Source organism: Dendropsophus ebraccatus, chromosome 10, assembly GCF_027789765.1.
Source record: "Dendropsophus ebraccatus isolate aDenEbr1 chromosome 10, aDenEbr1.pat, whole genome shotgun sequence".
Taxonomy (NCBI): domain Eukaryota; kingdom Metazoa; phylum Chordata; class Amphibia; order Anura; family Hylidae; genus Dendropsophus; species Dendropsophus ebraccatus.
In genome coordinates, this window is record NC_091463.1 from 9,646,434 (window position 1) to 9,668,634 (window position 22,201).

General features: G+C 45.9%; 1 protein-coding gene across 2 annotated transcripts; it reads left to right on the plus strand.

The window, feature by feature from the left end:
* The first annotated feature begins 82 nt into the window (after positions 1 to 82).
* On the plus strand, positions 83 to 18,849 carry C10H9orf43 (chromosome 10 C9orf43 homolog). 2 transcript variants are annotated; one of them, XM_069943106.1, is made up of 13 exons: positions 83 to 151; positions 869 to 1,049; positions 1,137 to 1,281; positions 2,323 to 2,419; positions 2,563 to 2,666; positions 3,607 to 3,694; positions 4,602 to 4,708; positions 5,728 to 5,911; positions 6,681 to 6,789; positions 6,974 to 7,108; positions 7,203 to 7,312; positions 7,459 to 7,564; positions 8,914 to 18,849. In XM_069943106.1, the coding sequence occupies exons 2-13, from the start codon at positions 911 to 913 to the stop codon at positions 9,072 to 9,074; spliced, it is 1,485 nt and encodes a 494-aa protein (XP_069799207.1). In that variant the 5' UTR covers positions 83 to 151; positions 869 to 910; the 3' UTR covers positions 9,075 to 18,849. The 2 variants fall into 2 exon arrangements, with proteins under 2 accessions (XP_069799207.1, XP_069799208.1); XM_069943107.1 differs by lacking the exon at positions 83 to 151 and adding an exon at positions 251 to 456.
* Positions 18,850 to 22,201: the final 3,352 nt, after the last annotated feature.

A 22,201-nucleotide genomic window follows, 5' to 3' on the forward strand; every position in this document is an offset into this window, starting at 1 on the left:
ATTCAGCCGTCGCCATCTTCCTGAAATGCGTTCCACATGGCAGCAGTCATTATACGTCAGAAGAAGAGCAGCCAATCAGCAGGATTGAGGCGGGGCCACACTAGCAGTAAGGCGTGGCGGCGTCTTCCGTTGTCATGGTGACCACGGCCGGGTAAGTTGTTAATGATTGTCAAGCCTTATCTCCTGCTATAAGTGGGGGCACAGGAGCGGGATAACATGCTGGGATCTGTAGTTCTCTCTCAACCACTAAACTGCGTGTGTTGTTTTTGTCAATAAAGCTTTATAATTGTATAATAAACAGTTCTGTAGCATTCTAATAGACTTGTGTGTTCGGCTCCTGGCTGTATGTATGAGCTCTGCTTGCTGTCAGTGAATGGAGACATTATTGTCCAGAAGCAGAGACCTGATCCCTGTCACAGCTGATGCTTCGTTACAGTTGTAGCAAACTATAGGAAGGTAGATGTGTGGCGAGGTATATTGGGGAGCTGGGTGTGTTGCAGGGTCCCGGTGTGTCAGGAGCGGTGAGGACCCCAGGTGTAGCCAGGTATATTGGGGAGCTGGGCCCCTGCTGATGGAGCTGGGTGTGTTGCAGGGTCCCGGTGTGTCTGGAGCTGTGAGGACCCCTGGTGTAGCCAGGTATATTGGGGAGCTGGGCCCCTGCTGATGGAGCTGGGTGTGTTGCAGGGTCCCGGTGTGTCAGGAGCGGTGAGGACCCCTGGTGTAGCCAGGTATATTGGGGAGCTGGGCCCCTGCTGATGGAGCTGGGTGTGTTGCAGGGTCCCGGTGTGTCTGGAGCGGTGAGGACCCCTGGTGTAGCCAGGTATATTGGGGAGCTGGGCCCCTGCTGATGGAGCTGGGTGTGTTGCAGGGTCCCGGTGTGTCTGGAGCGGTGAGGACCCCTGGTGTAGCCATGGAGCTGGATGAGACGCTGTGTAGGAGGCCGGTGTGTCAGCACCCACAATGCTGGGTGACCCTGCAGAGGATAGAACAAGGCCACCCACGACTCCAACCGCCCAGATCCACCGCCAGACACCGGCCCCAGGATGAAGGTACTGACACCAAAGCACTGCGCCGCCCTCAGGTGTATAGCTGCCATTATTGTATACAATTCCCTGTTATGTTTTATCTCTGAGCAGGTGGACTCCCCATCCTGAGCGTGAGCACCCTGCCGGGCACCGGAGTCCTGCACCATGATGGGAGTGATAGTCAGCACCCAGTGATAGAGAACCTGAGTGAAGGAGCCTCCCCCACCACCCTGTATACCAGCGCTGCCACCTGCAGGTGTGTCCAAGAATCTATCTATCTCTTATCTATGTCTCTATCTATCTATCTATCTATCTATCTATCTATCTTCTGTCTATCTAGTGTCCTACATAGTAGTCAGCCCCCATAAAAGTGTCGGGCTCACAGTCCATGGATGGGGTTAGAGTCCCGTCACATTCCTCCAAGCCTTGTCAGTAGGTTTATGCTGCTCTGTCTCAGTGTAGCATAAACTAGTGACAGAGAAGCTGAACAGAATGATGTATCACTTACATTGTTCTGAGCTGATTCAGAGATATTTTTCTATTTAGCTGTTCTCCTAATATGCAGAATAGGATTCTAGCCGCACCCCTCCCCCACCCTAGGGGCGGATTAACTTTACCATAGGCTAAGGGCGGTTCACCGAACCTGGGCCCCCGAACCCCACTGTAACTATGGCAGCACTAGCGTGACGTTCATAGTACATGATAGATAATGTCATAATGACCTAATTTGTGCAAAATCAAGGTAAAAAGCATTTCATTTCAATTTTTTGAAAATCATGGCAGAACTATAGCCAGGAGACAATACACCACTGAAAGTATAAGTCTTTTTGGTTGGCCATGGGCCCCCAGGAGCTCAGGGCCCCGGGCTACTGCCCGAAAAGGACCTATTATAATTTGCTACTGCCCCACCCAACAGCTGCTGATTGACAGGTTACTGCCTATACACAGCACAGATAGATAACTGCCAATCAGCAGCTGGAGGGCGGGGGCAGGGGTGCGTCAATAATCCTATTCTCCTGCATATTAGGAGAACGGCCGAACAGAATGATGTAAGTAATACACCAATCTGTTCAGCATTTGTCGGTAGTTTATGCTGCCCTCATTCCCTTTAAGGGCCTCACTGTGTGCACTGGGACGCCCCCCATAGTATTATCCTCCTCCTCCCATCTCTGCAGTTATGGAGTCAGCAGAGCGGGATCTGTAACGTTACATGGTCTCCACTGCATGGCTGCGGGTGTCTTTGTGGTTCCCTACTGTCTATCTATCAGTTATATTTTTCTAATCTCTCTCTTTGTAGTATGGAGAAGTTCTTCTTCCCGGATGTAAACTCATACAGGGAGATTCTTGCACCTTCAAGGAGCTCAGGATCCTCCTCCTCCCGGAAACCCCGGAAGGTAAATAATCTAGCTGGGTATTACCAGTCCAGGCTACAGAATGGCCGCCCTTGTTGGGTGCAGGTGGCAGGTGTTCATGTAGGTAGTTTTCATATATCTGAACATACAGGTGGTGTCCTACCCACAATGCATTGCTCTTTCAGGTGGAGATCCTGGATCCTTCTTTTCAGAATACGAGGTGCAGAGACGTGACCATGGTGTGGGTGCCAAACACCCAGCATAGGCCTCCAAAAAAGGAAGAAGACAGGTATGTAGGGGATCCTGAGTCTATAGGGCTATATTGTGATCTCAGTGTATGGGTGATAGGGAGAACTGCAGTAACTGATAGCAACCAATCAGAGACCAGATCCATCTGTCAATCAGTGACTGATACCAGCCAATTAGAGACCAGATCCACCTGTCAATCAGTAACTGATACCAGCTAGAGACCAGATCAACCTATCAATCAGTGACTGATTGCACCCAATCAGAGACCAGATCCACCTCCCAATAAGTAACTGATACCAGCCAATCAGAGACCAGATCCTCCTGTCAATCAGTAACTGATACCAGCCACTCAGTCACCAGATCCACCTCCCAATAAGGAACTGATACCAGCCAATCAAATACCAGATCCGCCTGTAAATCAGTAACTGATACAAGACAATCAGAGACCAGATCAACCTATCAATTAGTGACTGATACCAGCCAATCAGAGACCAGATACACCGGTCAATCAGAGACCAGATCCATATGTCAATCAGTAACTCAGGGCCTATTTACACAGAAAGATTATCTGCCAAATATTTGAAGCCAAAGCCAGGAATGGATTTAAAGAGGAGGAATCTCAGGCTTTCCTTTATTACCTGTTCTCTGTTTCTGGCTTTGGCTTCAAATCTTTGGCAGATAATCTTTCTGTGTATATGGACCCTAACAGTTGGCTCTGGCATCAGTTACTGATTGACAAATGGATCTGGTCTCTGATTGACAGGCAGATCTGGTCTCTGATTGGCTGGTATCAGTTACTGATTGACACATGGATCTGGTCTCTGATTGGCTGGTATAAATCGGTAACGGATACCAGCCAATCAGAGACCAGATCCACCTGTCAATCAGTGACTTATACCAGACAATCAGAGACCAGATCCCTCTTACGGTTTATGGTTACAGTTTGGCGGTAATGAAAGTTCTGTCCATTTTGTTCTTAGAGAAAAACCTCCTAAACTTTGGATTAAAGATCTCACCTTGACCGATTCACTGGGAGGAACGAGGAGCGAGAAGCAGAACCCAAATCTGGTGAGTCAGCGAGAAGAAGAGACCAAGTCACCATGTTATATAGATCTATACAGCCGTGAATACTTATTACACTGTGGCCTCCTGTGGCAGCTAATATCCAGAGTATGCGCTAGTTGCTGCACATACAGCAGCTTGATGGGCTCAGAGTGACTATAGGGTCCTGGTAGATGTCACAGGTGTCTGAGCCATGCTGACTGCATCCACAGCTGCCGGAGGGTCTATAGGGCCAACACCACCATCCACATGGGCCCACAAATGCTCAAGTCTGGGGAATTAGACGGTAGTACTAGGAGGTCTGTTTCATTCTTCCCGTTCAATAATTTTTTATTAAGGTTTTTCAAATTTTAACATCATTATAAGAAACATATCCATGTACAAATTGTATAGTAGAATACTTCAGTACAAAAATACTAGCGGATACATAGCCATGAACAAAATAGTATTGAGTGTAACATGTTCTCTATGGACAACAAACATACATAGTTCCTCTAATCAATCTCGTAAATTTCTAGCCGTGTGACATGTCATCTTGTCTTGCTGGAAGATCTGATCCGTCCCAGGGGAGACAATCAGCATGTAGGGGGGATTTGATCTGTAAGGGTGCGTTCACACCTACAGGATCTGCAGCAGATTTGATGCTGTGTTCAGTTATTTAAATGAAATCTGCTGCAGAAAATCAGCTGCAGATCCTGAAGGTGTGAACGCACCATAAGGATGGATTGTCTGAAATCACACTTTGTCAGGAATAGCGCCACACTGGACCCAACTCGCCCAACGTCATCCCATGTGCTCCACTCTGCCCTAAGTGATAATGGGACTCCGCTGTGTATTATGTTATATTCCTGCCTATAGGGTGCGGGATTATAATACTGTATAGGAATACTTTTTACTTTTCCTTTTTGGTTAGCGCACTCATCAGAAACAGAAGAAGCCCCCGACTGGTGGTTGCCCCCTTAATCTTACGCTTGTTGGCTCTTCACCATTACCCCATACAAAGAAACACATGCCGGCAAGGTAAGAGTTTTGTCTCCTTGTGACCTGTTTAGGGGCAGAGGATTCCGCCATGTGTCCCGGTTAGAGGCAGAGGATTCCGCCTTGTGTCCCGGTTAGGGGCAGAGGATTCCGCCTTGTGTCCTGGTTAGGGGCAGAGGATTCCGCCTTGTGTCCTGGTTAGGGGCAGAGGATGACGCCTTGTGTCCTGGTTAGGGGCAGAGGATGACGCCTTGTGTCCTGGTTAGGGGCAGAGGATGACGTCTTGTGTCCTGGTTAGGGGCAGAGGATGACGCCTAGTGTCCTGGTTAGGGGCAGAGGATGATGCCTTGTGTCCTGGTTAGGGGCAGAGGATGACGCCTTGTGTCCTTGTTAGGGGCAGAGGATGACGCCTTGTGTCCTGGTTAGGGGCAGAGGATGACGCCTTGTGTCCTGGTTAGGGGCAGAGGATTCCGCCTTGTGTCCTGGTTAGGGGCAGAGGATTCCGCCTTGTGTCCTGGTTAGGGGCAGAGGATGACGCCTTGTGTCCTGGTTAGGGGCAGAGGATGACGCCTTGTGTCCTGGTTAGGGGCAGAGGATGACGCCTTGTGTCCTGGTTAGGGGCAGAGGATTCCGACTTATTTCCTGGTTAGGGGCAGAGGATGACGCCTTGTGTCCTGGTTAGGGGCAGAGGATGACGCCTTGTGTCCTGGTTAGGGGCAGAGGATGACGCCTTGTGTCCTGGTTAGGGGCAGAGGATGACGCCTTGTGTCCTGGTTAGAGGCAGAGGATTCCGACTTATTTCCTGGTTAGGGGCAGAGAATTACTATTCCTGTGTCTTTTATCCTCCTGTATTCTTCACATGCAGTGTCTGTACTGCCATCTGTTACCAGCAGGGGGCAGCAGTGACCCAGGTATATTAGCTGCCCATGGCTGGCAGCTTCTGGTTAGATGAGGACTATGAGGGTGGAGACTTTGTTCATGTAAATTGGGAGAGAATCCCATGGAAGGAGCAGAGGTCCTGCAATATGGAATATACTGAGGGGGATGATCTGCCTGTACAGGGATGTGCGAGAGCAGCCAAAGTGCCGGAGAAGACAGCGCCACCCCCAGCCGGACAGCGACTCTCTCACATCTCCATCTCTCAGTGGGATAATAGTGCAGAACCGGCAGGTCGTTCTCCATGAGACCAGAGAGAAGTGCCCAGCCGTGTCCCACACCGGCCCAGTGTACAGACTGGATAAGCAGGTTGGTCCTGATAATCCCCCCCATAATGATTACTGTACCTGAGCTATGTGCAGCACTGATATATCCTCCAGACATGACATCATATGTAACCGATATCAGCCGCTCCTCTTATAACGCTCCAGCACTGATATATCCTCCAGACATGACATCATATGTAACCGATATCAGCCGCTCCTCTTATAACGCTCCAGCACTGATATAACCTCCAGACATTACATCATATGTGACTGATATCAGCCGCTCCTCTTATAACGCTCCAGCACTGATATATCCTCCTATTACATCCTATGTGACTGATATCAGCCGCTCCTCTTATAACGCTCCAGCACTGATATAACCTCCAGACATTACATCATATTTGACTGATATCAGCCGCTCCTCTTATAACGCTCCAGGACTGATATAACCTCCAGACATTACATCATATGTGACTGATATCAGCCGCTCCTCTTATAACGCTCCAGCACTGATATATCCTCCTATTACATCATATGTGACTGATATCAGCCGCTCCTCTTATAACGCTACAGTACTGATATAACCTCCTATTACATCATATGTGACTGATATCAGCCGCTCCTCTTATAACACTCCAGTACTGATATAACCTCCTATTACATCATATGTGACTGATATCAGCCGCTCCTCTTATAATGCTCCAGTACTGATATAACCTCCAGACATTACATCATATTTGACTGATATCAGCCGCTCCTATTATACCGCTCCAGTATTCCCTGTATAATATTGATGTGGACTCTCCCCGCAGTCTGCAGCACATGACATGGAGATCAGCTTGGACAGTATCAGGAACCAGTATTACCTGTGGAAGAAGTATATTCACCTCGCCGACCCCAGTCATCGGATTAAACCTTCAGGTACAATGACCAAGATCAACTGTGTGATCTGCGGGGTGTCATACCAGGGGACGCCGGTATCTATCTATCTATCTATCTATCTATCTATCTATCTATCTATCTATCTATCTATCTATCTGTGTGTGTATATATATATATATATATATATATATATATATATATATAAAATATGATTCTATTACAGACGACAGAGCCAGCAGGACACAGAGATCCCACAAGTCATTGGCTCTGGATCAGCTTGGCCACATCGGACTGTTCCCCTATGACCCCGATTCTGCCCTGAGTTATTACAAGTCGCAGGCCTTGGAGACCCCTGCAGGTACGGAGAGGATTGGAGAATGACTGTATCTATAATATAACTATATAATGCTCTGCGTCATACATATACAGTGTGATCCTTTACGTCACTGTAGGGTCTGTGGTTTGCGACACAACAAGGTCAGGTGACTCTGAGAGCAGGAATTCTCCCTCCTTACCTGCATTATCACCAAGGTCCTGGACAGATGAAGAATCTTCTAGAGCGGTGAGTGGTGGTAGATGGTCTAATATAGGACGTCAGGTACGTGCTGGGATCTGCTGACAAGTCCTGGTGCTGCCCTCTGGGCAGTTTACAGCTTAGACTTGTAGTTCTTCTGGATTATTTACTGACCTGTTACCTCACACCTGTAGCCAGCAGAGATGAATGAGAGCGACAGATTCCCACAGGAAATCCCTAGAGAGAAAACTGAAGAGGTAATGATGACGGAGGCCGGGGATATCACTGCACAGCTTCCAGGTCAGTAACAATACCCACATAATACTGCCATAGAGTCATCCAAACACTAATATAATACTGCCATACAGTGTTCAGATAGTACTGTCATCACACACTTATATAATACTGCCATACAGTGCTCAGATAATACCATCATCACACACTAATATAATACTGCCATACAGTGCTCAGATAATACCATCATCACACACTAATATAATACTGCCATACAGTGCTCAGATAATACTGTCAACACACACTAACATAATACTGCCATACAGTGCTCAAGATTATACCGTCATCCACACACTAACATAATACTGCCATACAGTGCTCAGATAATACCGTCATCCCACTCTAACATAATACTGCCATACAGTGCCCAGATAATAACATCATCACACTAACATAATACTGCCATACAGTGCTCAGATTATACCGTCATCCACACACTAACATAATACTGCCATACAGTGCCATCACTGCACAGCTTCCAGGTTAGTAACACTACTGTGGAGAGTCATCCAAACACTATCATAATATTGCCATAGAGTGCTCAGATAGTACGTCATCCAGACACTTACATAATACTGCCATAGAGTGCTCAGATAATACGGTCATCACACACTGACAATACTGCCATACAGTGCTCAGATAGTACTGTCATCACACACTAATATAATACTGCCATACAGTGCCATCACTGCACAGCTTCCAGGTTAGTAACATTACTGTTGAGAGTCATCCAAACACTATCATAATATTGCCATAGAGTACTCAGATAGTACCGTCATCCACACACTGACATAATACTGCCATAGAGTGCTCAGATAATACGGTCATCACACACTGACAATACTGCCATACAGTGCTCAGATAGTACTGTCATCACACACTAATATAATACTGCCATACAGTGCCATCACTGCACAGCTTACAGGTTAGTAACATTACTGTTGAGAGTCATCCAAACACTATCATAATATTGCCATAGAGTACTCAGATAGTACCGTCATCCACACACTGACATAATACTGCCATAGAGTGCTCAGATAATACGGTCATCACACACTGACAATACTGCCATACAGTGCTCAGATAGTACTGTCATCACACACTAATATAATACTGCCATACAGTGCCATCACTGCACAGCTTACAGGTTAGTAACATTACTGTGGAGAGTCATCCAAACACTATCATAATATTGCCATAGAGTACTCAGATAGTACCGTCATCCACACACTGACATAATACTGCCGTATAGTACTCAGATAGTACCGTCATCCACACACTGACATAATACTGCCGTATAGTGTCCAGGGCTGTACATGAGCACATTTCAGTGAGATAACTTGTTTTATACACAGAGTTAGAACAGGACGATGTCCCTAAAGAGGAGGAGTCCAGAAGAGCCGACACATCATGTGACCAGTCAGAACCTGCAATGGGGAACACAGATGTCCAGGAAAATCCAGAGAAAATGTCTTCTCCACAACCCAACCCGCCTCCCCCTTCCCCGATGAATTAAAGAGATCCTACATGTGTCAGGGGAGAGCGCAGGAGTGACTGGGTGAATAGAGGTGTAGTTTCTGATGTTGACCAAGAGGGGGCAGCACAGTACAAGGAGATTCCATTACTAGACTGCACATTCTCTAGCTGATGATCCCCAGCTCCCCTGGGTCCAGGCCTCCTGTCAGTCACCTCTGTCTGCTTACTGGGAATGCTGGGTGATGTCCAGTGCGGCTGTCACTCTCCCAGCTCCCTGCATGGCGGTGCTGCCTGGGTGCTGGATCAGCGGCTCTGGCCGTTCAGGCCTCTGGGAAAGCCGCATGGTTAGGGGGAGCTGGACTGGCCGCCATATTGGTTGTTGTGATCACGTGTGGGTGAAATAAATCCTGATCTGTCACCCTGTGAGTAATAATCGATCACTGCTGATCACCTGCGTCCAGTCGCTGATCTATGAACAGATATTTATTTCTTCTAATAAATGATTTCCTAATCACTGCGCTGCCATGCTGTGTGTCCCCGGCTGGGATTGTGGGGGAAGCAATTACCTGACGTACAGGGACTGTCCCCTCTCCAGCTCAAAGCCCAATCTTATAGAGACTGATAGCGAGACATCCCCGGATACTATTCACTTCACTGAGACATCCCCTGGTCCTCAGACCCTCCTCAGCGAGACATGCTCAGTCCTCAGACTCTCCTCAGTGAGACATCCCCTGGTCCTCAGACCCTCCTCAGCGAGACATGCTCAGTCCTCAGACCCTCCTCAGTGAGACATTTTCTGATACTATTCACTGAGACATCCCCGGATACTATTCACTTCAATGAGACATCCCCTCACCCTCAGACTCTCCTCACTGAGACATCCCCTGGTCCTCAGACCCTCCTCAGTGAGACATCCCCTGGTCCTCAGACCCTCCTCAGTGAGACATCCCCTGGTCCTCAGATCCTCCTCAGTGAGACATCCCCTGGTCCTCAGACCCTCCTCAGTGAGACATCCCCTCACCCTCTCCTCAGTGAGACATCCCCCTCACCCTCAGACCCTCCTCAGTGAGACATCCCCCTCACCCTCAGACCCTCCTCAGTGAGACATCCCCCTCACCCTCAGACCCTCCTCAGTGAGACATCCCCCTCACCCTCAGACCCTCCTCAGTGAGACATCCCCTCACCCTCAGACCCTCCTCAGTTAGACATCCCCCTCACTATCAGACCCTCCTCAGTGAGACATCCCCCTCACCCTCAGACCCTCCTCAGTGAGACATCCCCCTCACCCTCAGACCCTCCTCAGTGAGACATCCCCTCACCCTCAGACCCTCTTTAGCTCAGAGTAAACTGACTGTTGCTCCTAGCAACCAATCACAGCACAGCTTTCATTTGACCACATCATGATGAAACAAATGCTGGGCTGTGATTGGTTGCTGGGGATGCAGATCCCACCTACCATGTATAACCCTGCTGTCCTCTCATGTGGCTGAGGGGTCTGCGGGCCCCATTATAGCGGCTTCCTCTGCAGCGCCTGTAGTCACAGCCCTGCTGGAATAGTAAAGGGGATCTCCAACTATCCTGACTGATGTGTAACATGGGGTATTCTCTCTTGTGGTGCCCCTTTAATAGAAGACACATATTGCTCTCACACACAGTACTGGCACAGACAGCAGGATTATTTTTTAAGGCACTGAAGTTACTTTGCACTAGGTGGCGCTATTGCCTCCTGTTTTTGGAAATACAATGGTAAAGGGGTTTTCCCTTTTTCCCTTAGTGAATGACCCATAAGCGCTCATGCTGAGGGGCTGCTGTCTATTGGAGGTGTTTCCGCCAGCTGTGTTACCTCATACCGCTCCTCAGCAGGGTCACACAGGCCTCTCATAGGATCTTCTGTCACTACTGCCATGAGGGTGGGCTCACTTCTACAGGCACAGACTCAGGAACAAGCCCATCGCGCTCAGGACTGACCCAACTTGGTCAGGATTCAGGCCTAACTATGCAGGCCCCACTCTAAGGGTCAAAGTCAGGGACTTCATCTGTTCCACTGTTCACAAGGCTATGCTCACTATTGTCGGGTTCCTATACCACTTTACCACACAAGACACTATGAGCCTCCATCCTTCTCCGCCAGACTCTTCTAGCCACAGTTGATTAGCGGGAACCATCTTCTTAGTGACATCTTCCTCAGTCCCTGTTTAGCGAACCAGTCAAAACTCAGACCTCAGACCTCTGCAGGTATACAGGCCTCTGACCTCTGCAGGTATACAGGCCTCAGACCACTGCGGGTATACAGGCCTCAGACCTCTGCGGGTATACAGGCCTCAGACCACTGCGGGTATACAGGCCTCAGACCTCTGCGGGTATACAGGCCTCAGACCACTGCGGGTATACAGGCCTCAGACCTCTGCGGGTATACAGGCCTCAGACCACTGCGGGTATACAGGCCTCAGACCTCTGCGGGTATACAGGCCTCAGACCTCTGCGGGTATACAGGCCTCAGACCTCTGCGGGTATACAGGCCTCAGACCTCTGCGGGTATACAGGCCTCAGACCTCTGCGGGTATACAGGCCTTAGACCTCTGCGGGTATACAGGCCTCAGACCTCTGCGGGTATACAGGCCTCTGACCTCTGCGGGTATACAGGCCTCAGACCTCTGCGGGTATACAGGCCTTAGACCTCTGCGGGTATACAGGCCTCAGACCTCTGCGGGTATACAGGCCTCTGACCTCTGTGGGTATACAGGCCTTAGACCTCTGCGGGTATACAGGCCTCAGACCTCTGCGGGTATACAGGCCTCATACCTCTGCAGGTATACAGGCCTCATACCTCTGCAGGTATACAGGCCTCAGACCTCTGGTGGATCATCTGCACATGTGACACCCCATCCTTATGATAAGGCCAGCGATACGATTTTACCTACCTGCACCGTACCTGTATGACTACATATATATACGCCTCTTGCTCAGAAGCTCCAGCACATTAGAGAGTCCCTGATAGGGTTAACTTATAGTTGGACCATTTCTTACCTTGGAAAACTTCTGATATGACACTAGAAAGAATGTTTTGTCTCAAGAACTATTTCCCTCAGAGACATGTTTATCAGCGTTCAAGGCCATTCTCAGAGGAAAGCTGCCTGTCTGTTACAGTGGGAATAATGTGAAAGTATCATTGCACAGAATGTATTGTTCTAACCTTTTTGAATAATAATAATGAATACTAATATAGATGCCATTGCGCATGACTGAATATCTAAATCACTAGCACCGCCTCATCTATGTCTTATTAGCATTTGTTACCACCCTATATTTTATCTGTCTATAAAATGTGATTACCATAATAAAACTTGGGCCATTTTCTCCAGGCTTATAATCATGATACATTGTCTTATCTGTGTCCATGACGTATAAGTAACGAGCTGGTAATACTGCAGGATTCCAACTCTAGATATAATTTAAAAACCATCCTTTACCTGGGTTTTTGGCTTCTCTCCATAGAGAGAGGTCAACATATAAATTTAACCTTAGCATTTGGCGCCCTTGGCAGGGACTCAGCCTCTTGCAAACTAGAACGCAGACAGACGGGATGCGGTGATTTTATCCGTCATCGGACGCGCAGATATAACTGGCCAGGTAAGAAAGACTTTCCCTTTCTTACGTACTATCTGTGCCTCAGGGGAACGGATCTAATGAGATTCCCGTCACCTGTGTTCTCTATATGTTTGTAAAGCTGAGTCTAATTGTTAGACAAAGAACTCTGTAACCCAGGATAGGACAAGGTTAAAGTGCTGCATTGCCGTCGCAAACTGTTGTGTGATTGAGATAAGCTGTTGCTGTATTTATGCTGAATTAAGGAAAGGGATTGCCGAACATGATCACTTCTGCGTCCTTACGGGGAGGCTGTGATTAATGCTTAACCCTTGTAATACAGCATGGCATCGAGAACAGCTGCGAGGTCACAGACAGTAGGCATATAACTTTTGGAGTGAACGGGTTCCTGATAAGTGATATCTGTCTCGAGCAGCGGGAACAATACTTGTATTGATCCCATTATTTGTGCTTGTACTGTGGTAGAGAGCAGGTCAGAAGATCTGTGACTTACCCCCTTGCCCCCTAGGAGGAATTAGCAACGAGGGACAGTAGGTTGCTGTAGTGCGTCGCCATAGTGTGTCACTGTGACGGCTGGGCCTATAGCGACTGTGCTTGTTAAAACCTAAGGTTTAGGTTTCGTTCCCCAATACGCTACCTAGGGATTAGCTGAGCAAGGATGAGACAGTTATTCACTAAAAGAAGGGATCCCCAGTCTCCACAAGAAGTTTATGTGAAGCTGATGTGAAGCTAAGGAAGATATAGTTAGCGATGGGCATGAGAAGATGCAGTGCAAGATCTAGAACAGATCTTTAGGAGGTTTGATATGAAGGCAGATACATGCCTTAGCCCCACCAGCCTCTGGCTCTCTGACCAACACTTGGGAAACCCCTTACACTCCTGTGCACACTTATTTTTGCCTTGTGGGTAGGTAACCAGACTTACATGTAACATGCAGGGCAAATGGGTCCTTGGAATTTCCAGGAACCTTGGGGGTTAATCGAAGTACTATCCCTAAGGGGGAATCAAGGATTAGAGTTCTAAGAGGGGAGGGTGTGGAGTAGATAGATGAGAGCCAGAGGGTCAGACAGAAGGAAAACATTCAGGATAATGGGTGGGAAGCACAGGTCCAGCTGGGTGGACATGTCATGTGCCGGTGACCAACAATATCTAGATAAGACAGAATATTGTAGTGTGTGTGGCAGACCCAAGCCACATCATTATGTTACACCATTGTACCCAGTTTATATCTGTATACAAACCCCAGATCCTGCAAAAAGCCAACCTACGTCCAATGGTGGCATATAGACCCTTTGTTCTGCAGGAATCTTCCCCTTGGTCGGCTGTTGAAGTAGTTACTTTGATTTAAAGTGCCCCTTACCTGATAGTAAGACCAATGCCTTTGTGGAGGTGGGCAGCCTAACCTCAAATAGTGTACATTGCCATGTAAGTGTCTAAGTACAAAGCCACGTACTCAGACAAGGAGAACAGTCCAGCTCATTGCTAGATACAGTACTGAGAGAGCTGAAGAGGTTAATTAATGCTGCGTAGTGAAGCAGCATACAAAGTCCATAATGTGTGTTATTTGTTATGTTTTGTACAAGGCCATCAACCAGCTCTGAGGGCTGCAGATCACATGCAAGCAGCATTAGGAAAAAGAATCAGAGCTGTTAGTGTAATGTAATGTACGCTCCTACATTATATACTGTTGTATTTCAGCCAGTCTTACTAAGCTGGTGTTCCCCTTTAGAAGTATGTTACGTGTTAAAAAATGTTGATCATTTTCTGTTGTCCCGACCGTGGAACATTTGCTTATTTGTGTACACCACTTTTCTGTAATCAGCCCTCAAAGATGGCGATGAAAGCCAACCACTCCCCATATCATCCACGTCTGTATTATAATTGTGACGTCTCAAAACCACGCCCTAAGCCAACACCCTTATATCCGGTTATCTAGTCCGGTGGCCATTTTAACTCCTGGCATTTCTGTCCTCCGCCCATACTGCTTAGTGTCACTGAGGGGGCGGGCACAGGACTCTCCGATAGAGTCTAACAACTGTTTTGCACATTTATTAATGAATATTATTACCTGATGGTGAAGAAAGTTAGACAAAGGTTTGTTGGAGGGAAAAGCAATGAGACTGTTTGAAGGAGCTGGGTCTATTAGACCTGTTAGTGTATAAGATTGTTATACGGAAGTGTCAGTAGGAGTCAGAGAGAAAAAGTACGTTTTATTAGGAATGTCAAGAGAAAAGTGATAATTGGTAAAGATCAAACGCAGAATTTTGTGCACTTATTAAGAACCCAATGGTATAAGGAGCCTGTAGTAACTTATTACTGTAACTTACACATTTGTATTTAAAAAGTATGTTGTAGGTATATATATGTATCCCAATATATATTGTAAGCAGATTTTCTTTAAGTGTGTGTCCCCAACGTATGATATTTCAAAGAAGAAGTAGTTTACTACAGTAAAATATATATATTTCTAAGGAGTAGTAACTTACTACTGTAATATATATATTTCTATGTAACTTTATTTAACAAGTGTTTATATATATATATGTGTATATATGTGTACACATCTATCCTAATAAGTTCTACGCAAATTGTTTTTTTATTCTACTAAGTTATAAGTATGTGTGTCACTGTCCAAGGTTACAGTCTGGTGTATAGGAGCACATCTGATATCTTCTGTAACTTCAAGGATGTTTAGAAAAAAAAAAAAAAAAAAAAACTTCCAAGAAGTTTTAACTCTTGTATCTATGATTTTACTGCTCACTGCTCAAGGTTAGAAGTGAGGTACAGAGCGTTCTGTTTACTGATAAGAGCAGCGTATTGAAGGAATATTCATTTCAGCGGATTCATTTAATTTTTTTAATGTTTTTATTTTTAGGGTTAACAGTTTTGTGATGATTATAGCAAACTTAGCTCATGAATATATATATGTACTTTTATCCCTAGTAAAAACCAAACCCATATCCATGGCTCCAGTCTGCACTCCTTATGCCCCAATATATATATATTTTGTGTTAAATGCATTGAATCTAGCATCTCTGTTGCCTCTTGATGTAGATTCAAATGGGGGAGGGGATAGAGGTGAATGGAAATGGGAGTAGCCCATTTTGATGTTTTAAAAAAAAAAAAAAAAAAAACATTTTAAACACCGTACAAATTTTTATTTTTGAATAAGGATGTTTTTATTACTTATTGTGTTTGATATTTTAAATTGTGAAAGATGAAAATGTAATTGAAAGCCCAAATATTAATGAAAGTTTAAAAGTTTTCATTGTAGATTATCCCAGACTTTTCAAAGATGGATGACACAAGACGCAAGGATATATGGTGACCGCCATGCAGCGTGACGTTCCACTGCAGAAACCGCTCCTGCCATAAGCTGGAGGTGAGGACAATCACTGAGACATGTAAGATGGTTGAGGGTAACTGTGCAGATGTCTATATGAAGCCCACCATTATGGGTTAATTGGCAAATTAGAGATTTGTTTGGTCCCTGGGCTTACCAAAAAGCTGCCATAGAGCGGCTGACGCAACGTTCACGCAGACAAACCCTGATGCCAAAAAGGGTGATGGATGATGGATGAAGCTGGTGATGCGGTGGTTTCTGTGCTCTTCCCAAGGTAACAGCGTACAAAGCGTACAAGGGAATGGGGAGATGTTTCCAGTCTCTTCCTGAGGTAACCGTACATAGTGTACAGGTGGAGGGGAGATGTGGATCTGTTTGTTTTTAAGTCTTTTCCAGAGACAATCAGCAACAAGCTGTGAGACCAGCGTATGGAGAAGAGGTACTGGGTAAAGATGGCATGCAGACAGTAAGTAAGTAACTGTGCCGCCTGCCTTGTATCCCACTGTAAGTTATCTGACAAAACCAGCAGAAGGAAGCCATGTGTAATGTGGTGTAGTATCCTCACATTGGGCGGCCCAGGGGACAACAAATATAGCAGAGAGGGTTGTGTACGGCTGTATTGTCTACACCTGTCATAACCTGCTGTAAGTAACACCGTAAAGTGCCTGTCTGCATAGTCTGTCATCTTCCTGCCTGTTTCAGGGAATGTAAGTGGACGTCATCCAGCTGCCACAGGTGGTCCATATAGGTATGTCCTTGTCTGTATTGGTGTCTTCTTTACAGGTCAAGCCAAAACTATGGGAGACGACAAAGCCAATGTCTGAGGTAATACTAGTGGCCTTAAAAGAAGCGATATAACTGAGGCCAAGAGTCCAAGTGTCTGTAAAGAGGCCTGTCAGTCAAAAGATGGGTTTAAGGATAAAGGATCCATACCAATGCTACTATTACAAAAAGGATCATATGATATATATTATTCTCATAAAAAGGCTTTGAAACCTTAGGTGATGTATCGTTTACACTTTGCTTTTATTTCTATGGTGGTTATTTTATGTGTAATATGTGATGATCTCAGTCAGACAAGAGACAATTCAGTAGGATCCAAATATTATATCGGTATTAAGCGCCCAGTTACTTCATATTATTGGTCTATGTATTATACTATATGATTATTTACAGGAAGAGATGTGACCATGCGACCAGTCATTAGTCCTGTGTGATCTAATCATAAAGATGTTTTCTAGGTACAAAATGAAGTAAAAAGACTAAAAAGAAGTGGAAATTTTGAGAATCCGGTACTAAAGATTGTGAATTCACTAATTGGTTATTATAAGTGAATCTAGTGGTTACATAGTAGGTCACATTGTGGAGATTTTATTGCATTTACCTGTTATGCTGTTTTTGGTTTATGTATCAATGAACTTTTCATTTTGCTTTTGCCATGAGATAAGATTTGCTCACATCAAAACTTTTTATTTTCAGAAACTTTTTAAAGTTAGTTTTTGTGACTTTCCAATACCCACATGATACCAAAGTGGTAGAGTCCTTGTGATAGAGTCACGTCTGTTATATACAGTGAAGAACTTATTGTCTGATCACTCAGTGTCACAGGGAGACGTAGGAGTGACAGGAGACTAGTTAGGTTCGGGACGGAGGATTGTCTTACCTTTAAAGCAGTCCTACGGTAAAGGGACCTAGAGAAGGGGGCTACATCTGTAGTCAAGATTAGGGACAAATCTTAGGGACAGGAGTGATGAGACAATAAGGTTTGGTTATTTTGATAAAATCCGGAGAGGTATTTGTCATATATATATGATTGTTTGGGTATTGATAATAAGCTTTTATTTGTTTTGTTGTAACTAAGCTGTATATTGATGTATACTGTACAGACTCACCCATTGTTTAGTATTTTCTTTCGGTTATTGCAGATCTTACTACCACATCTGCTGTAAGTTTGTTCCACTATCTTTAACTTTCAATAAAACGTATGGTACTATTTTTGTCTATCCTATGGTGATGCCCATAAACTAATGGGAGTCCTTCAGGGTCTCATCCAAGTGGTCTTATGCATAATACTGATCTGTTTTTCAGTAAAAGTGTTCATGTGTATTTTCTCTCGTATAAAACCTCGACAAACAGGAAGAAGCTTCACCCTCATATAAGAGACTAACGTTACTATGCTTTCTTTCTCTTATCGGTTCTCTTGAATCTGTGCCGCCTGGACATTTCTGGAGGTTGGATGCTGTACTAGTACTTGGAGGATGTTTTCACCTGTGGTCCCTTGATCAACCTGCGGCTGAGGGTAGAGTCCTTAAAACCTCCGGCTACGACCCAACCACCAGTGATGAACCATATCCATGCTCCACGGATGTCAAATGGGGGAATGATAAGGCCAGCGATACGATTTTACCTACCTGCACCGTACCTGTATGACTACATATATATACGCCTCTTGCTCAGAAGCTCCAGCACATTAGAGAGTCCCTGATAGGGTTAACTTATAGTTGGACCATTTCTTACCTTGGAAAACTTCTGATATGACACTAGAAAGAATGTTTTGTCTCAAGAACTATTTCCCTCAGAGACATGTTTATCAGCGTTCAAGGCCATTCTCAGAGGAAAGCTGCCTGTCTGTTACAGTGGGAATAATGTGAAAGTATCATTGCAAAGAATGTACTGTTCTAACCTTTTTGAATAATAATAATGAATACTAATATAGATGCCATTGCGCATGACTGAATATCTAAATCACTAGCACCGCCTCATCTATGTCTTATTAGCATTTGTTACCACCCTATATTTTATCTGTCTATAAAATGTGATGACCTTAATAAAACTTGGGCCATTTTCTCCAGGCTTATAATCATGATACATTGTCTTATCTGTGTCCATGACGTATAAGTAACGAGCTGGTAATACTGCAGGATTCCAACTCTAGATATAATTTAAAAACCATCCTTTACCTGGGTTTTTGGCTTCTCTCCATAGAGAGAGGTCAACATATAAATTTAACCTTAACACTTACCATGTGGCTTACTGCCCAGAAGTCTATTTGCACCAATCCAACATGGCGGTACACAATATATACATGACGCAGAAATACATAAAATGCCACAAAGCAGACACTAAGATACATAGTTGTTAGGATGTGTATCCATAGTAACTGGAGTGTCAGACATGGCGTCCGGGCTGTCCCTGCGCTGACGCAGAGGGGGCGGAGCCGCTGGCAGCGACCACTTCCTGTTGTTTCCCGTCCTCCCTTGCATTATTAATCTGATGCTTCTATATATAAAAATGTAGGTGAAGAATCCCTTGAAGTTTTATTACGCTGGAAGTAGGTCACATAAGGCTGAGGCGCCTAACAGAACAGCAGTGCTGTATAAGTCATGACTGACCCCAGAGCCAGGCAGCTGCATCTCCGGGGGGTAATAGCCATGAGAGTCGCCGCTCTTGTGGCAGGAGAGGAGAATGTCTATTACATTGTTATATACAATAATGAAGAGGTTTTGAATACCAGAACGTGAATGTGAAAAATGTGTAAACTGTGGAAAAACCGGATTCTGCTATGTTGTCACCTCCAGCACAACCCCCATTATGTCATTCACCGCGTCATGGGAAATTTTAACTCTTTGTTCACAGATCTACGCAAAAGGGGTCACTAACCATAAAGACACCTGCTCATACGGCCGTGTTCACACTATGTGCTATGTTAGTAGTAGGGACACTGTTGCTGCAGGTTTATGATGAAGTGTGAATGATGAAGTCATAGCTGGTGGCGTTATTGTGTGATTGTTATAATTACACCGTGTTCTATTGACAGGTAGCGGAGCTGCGTACCGTGAACGAGCCCCAGTGTAACCACGGGACTGTAGTAATGGAGGACTCATGTGTCCTACCCTACAAAGCCCAAAGAAAGACGCTAAAATTATACAAGGATGTAACAGGCTTCCAGTGTCTGTGCTGTAACTAATCCGGCCAGCTCACATTCCCACCTGCTGTGCAGCCGGCATGGACACAACCCAACCGACTCTGCTCATCATCACTGACCCCGGGATCAGGACAGCGACTAGCAATATCTAAGACACCCGCATACACCCCATCCTGTACCCCAAGTGTCATTATCCTGTATCCCAAGTGTCACTATCCTGTACGCCAAGTGTCACTATCCTGCACCCCAAGTGTCACTATCCTGTGCCCCAAGTGTCAGCGTGTCACTATCCTGTACCCCAAGTGTCACTATCCTCTACCCCAAGTGTCACTATCCTGTACCCCAAGTGTCATTATCCTGTACCCCGAGTGTCACTATCCTGTACCCCTAGTGTCACTATCCTGTACCCCAAGTGTCACTATCCTGTACCCCAAGTGTCACTATCCTGCACCCCAAGTGTCACTATCCTGTGCCCCAAGTGTCAGCGTGTCACTATCCTGTACCCCAAGTGTCAGCGGGTCATTATACTGTACCCCAAGTATCAGCATGTCACTATGCTGTACCCCAAGTGTCACTATCCCATACCTCATGTGTCGTTGTCACTATCCTGTACCCCAAGTATCAGCGTGTCACTATCCTGTACCCCAAGTATCAGCGTGTCATTATCCTGTACCCCAAGTGTCACTATCCTGTACCCCAAGTGTCATTATCCTGTACCCCAAGTGTCATTATCCTGTACCCCAAGTTTCAGCGTGTCATTATCCTGTACCCCAAGTGTCACTATCCTGTACCCCAAGTGTCATTATCCTGTACCCCAAGTGTCACTATCCTGTACCCCAGGTGTCATTGTGTCACTATCCTGTACTCCAAGTGTCACTATCCTGTACCCCAAGTGTCAGCGTGTCACTATCCTGTACCCCAAGTGTCACTGTGTCACTATCCTGTACCCCCAGTGTCATTATCCTGTACCCCAAGTGTCATTATCCTGTACCCCAAGTTTCAGCGTGTCATTATCCTGTACCCCAAGTGTCACTATCCTGTACCCCAAGTGTCACTATCCTGTACCCCAAGTGTCAGCGTGTCACTATCTGTACCCCAAGTGTCAGCGTGTCACTATCCTGTACCCCAAGTATCAGTGTGTCATAATCCTGTATCCCAATTGTTATTATCTTGTACCCCAAGTGTCAGCGTGTCATTGGTTATATGGTTTGTTACATGGCTCAAGGACCCAGGACCACCATATATATATATTAGTATAGGAGATGTGGGAGGGAGGTCGGGGGGCGGCCTATGTGAATGTATGGGGCTCAGTGATACAATCTCTATGATATCTTGTGATATGTAAGGTGTGGAGTGATGGGAGCAGGGGACGCTCAGTACCGTTACTGCAGTTGGTGTTAATGGGTCACGTGATACTGGATGTTGGCAGCATATAAATAAAGTGATGGCCGCCGTCGCAGTTTCCTGCAGCTCTGCAGTGAGTGAGGTCTATGAGGCCTGGGCTGGCAGCCAGCACTCGATCCGCTGAGGTCACACTTGTCAGGCTGGCTGGGCTCGGCAGGGTGTGTCTCGCTGCAGCACCCATAAGAGAATAAATCTGGGTCAGCAGTAGTATCTGGTGCATTGGAAGGCAGCTGGCATACACATTACATAGACAGAGGCCAAACTAGACCACACGACTCTCTAATGTGTATTGGGGTGTTCAGACTGCCGACAGAGGTGTATGGAGGGAATATGGAGGGGTCTGGAGGGAATGCCAAGGAAAATTCCGGCCTATTCTCCTCCCCCCATTATGATCACATTTACACTTTGTCAGCTATACATGCTAATGGGGCAGGGAGTTGAAGGGAAATAGCGGTCTACCAAACAACCTATATGGGGTGTATGGCTACCGTAACACAAAGATCTAAGGGTATATAAGGGAATATCCAAGGGTGTAGTAAGGAGGAAGCTGCTGGGGCTCTTGCCATAGGTATATTCCGGTAGAGATGACGGAGGGTTATAGGACACAGGTTCCTGGGGGTCTTGCTTACCCCTCTTTCTTCTGTCCAGCTTACTAGCTGTAGTAATTGGATGCAGACAACAGCTCTGTCGGAGAAAACAGGAGAGGGAAGCCGGGAGTCTGCAGGGAACCGATTACGATTAGATCTTCCCAGTATGGAGATAAAACCTGTATATATGGTGTTAATAAGAATAAACATCCTGCAAAAGGCAACAGAAACAACTTGGTGCTGAAAAGAGTGATGGATCCAGATCTCTGTGGAGAAACATGGCCGGTCAGATGGATCCAGAT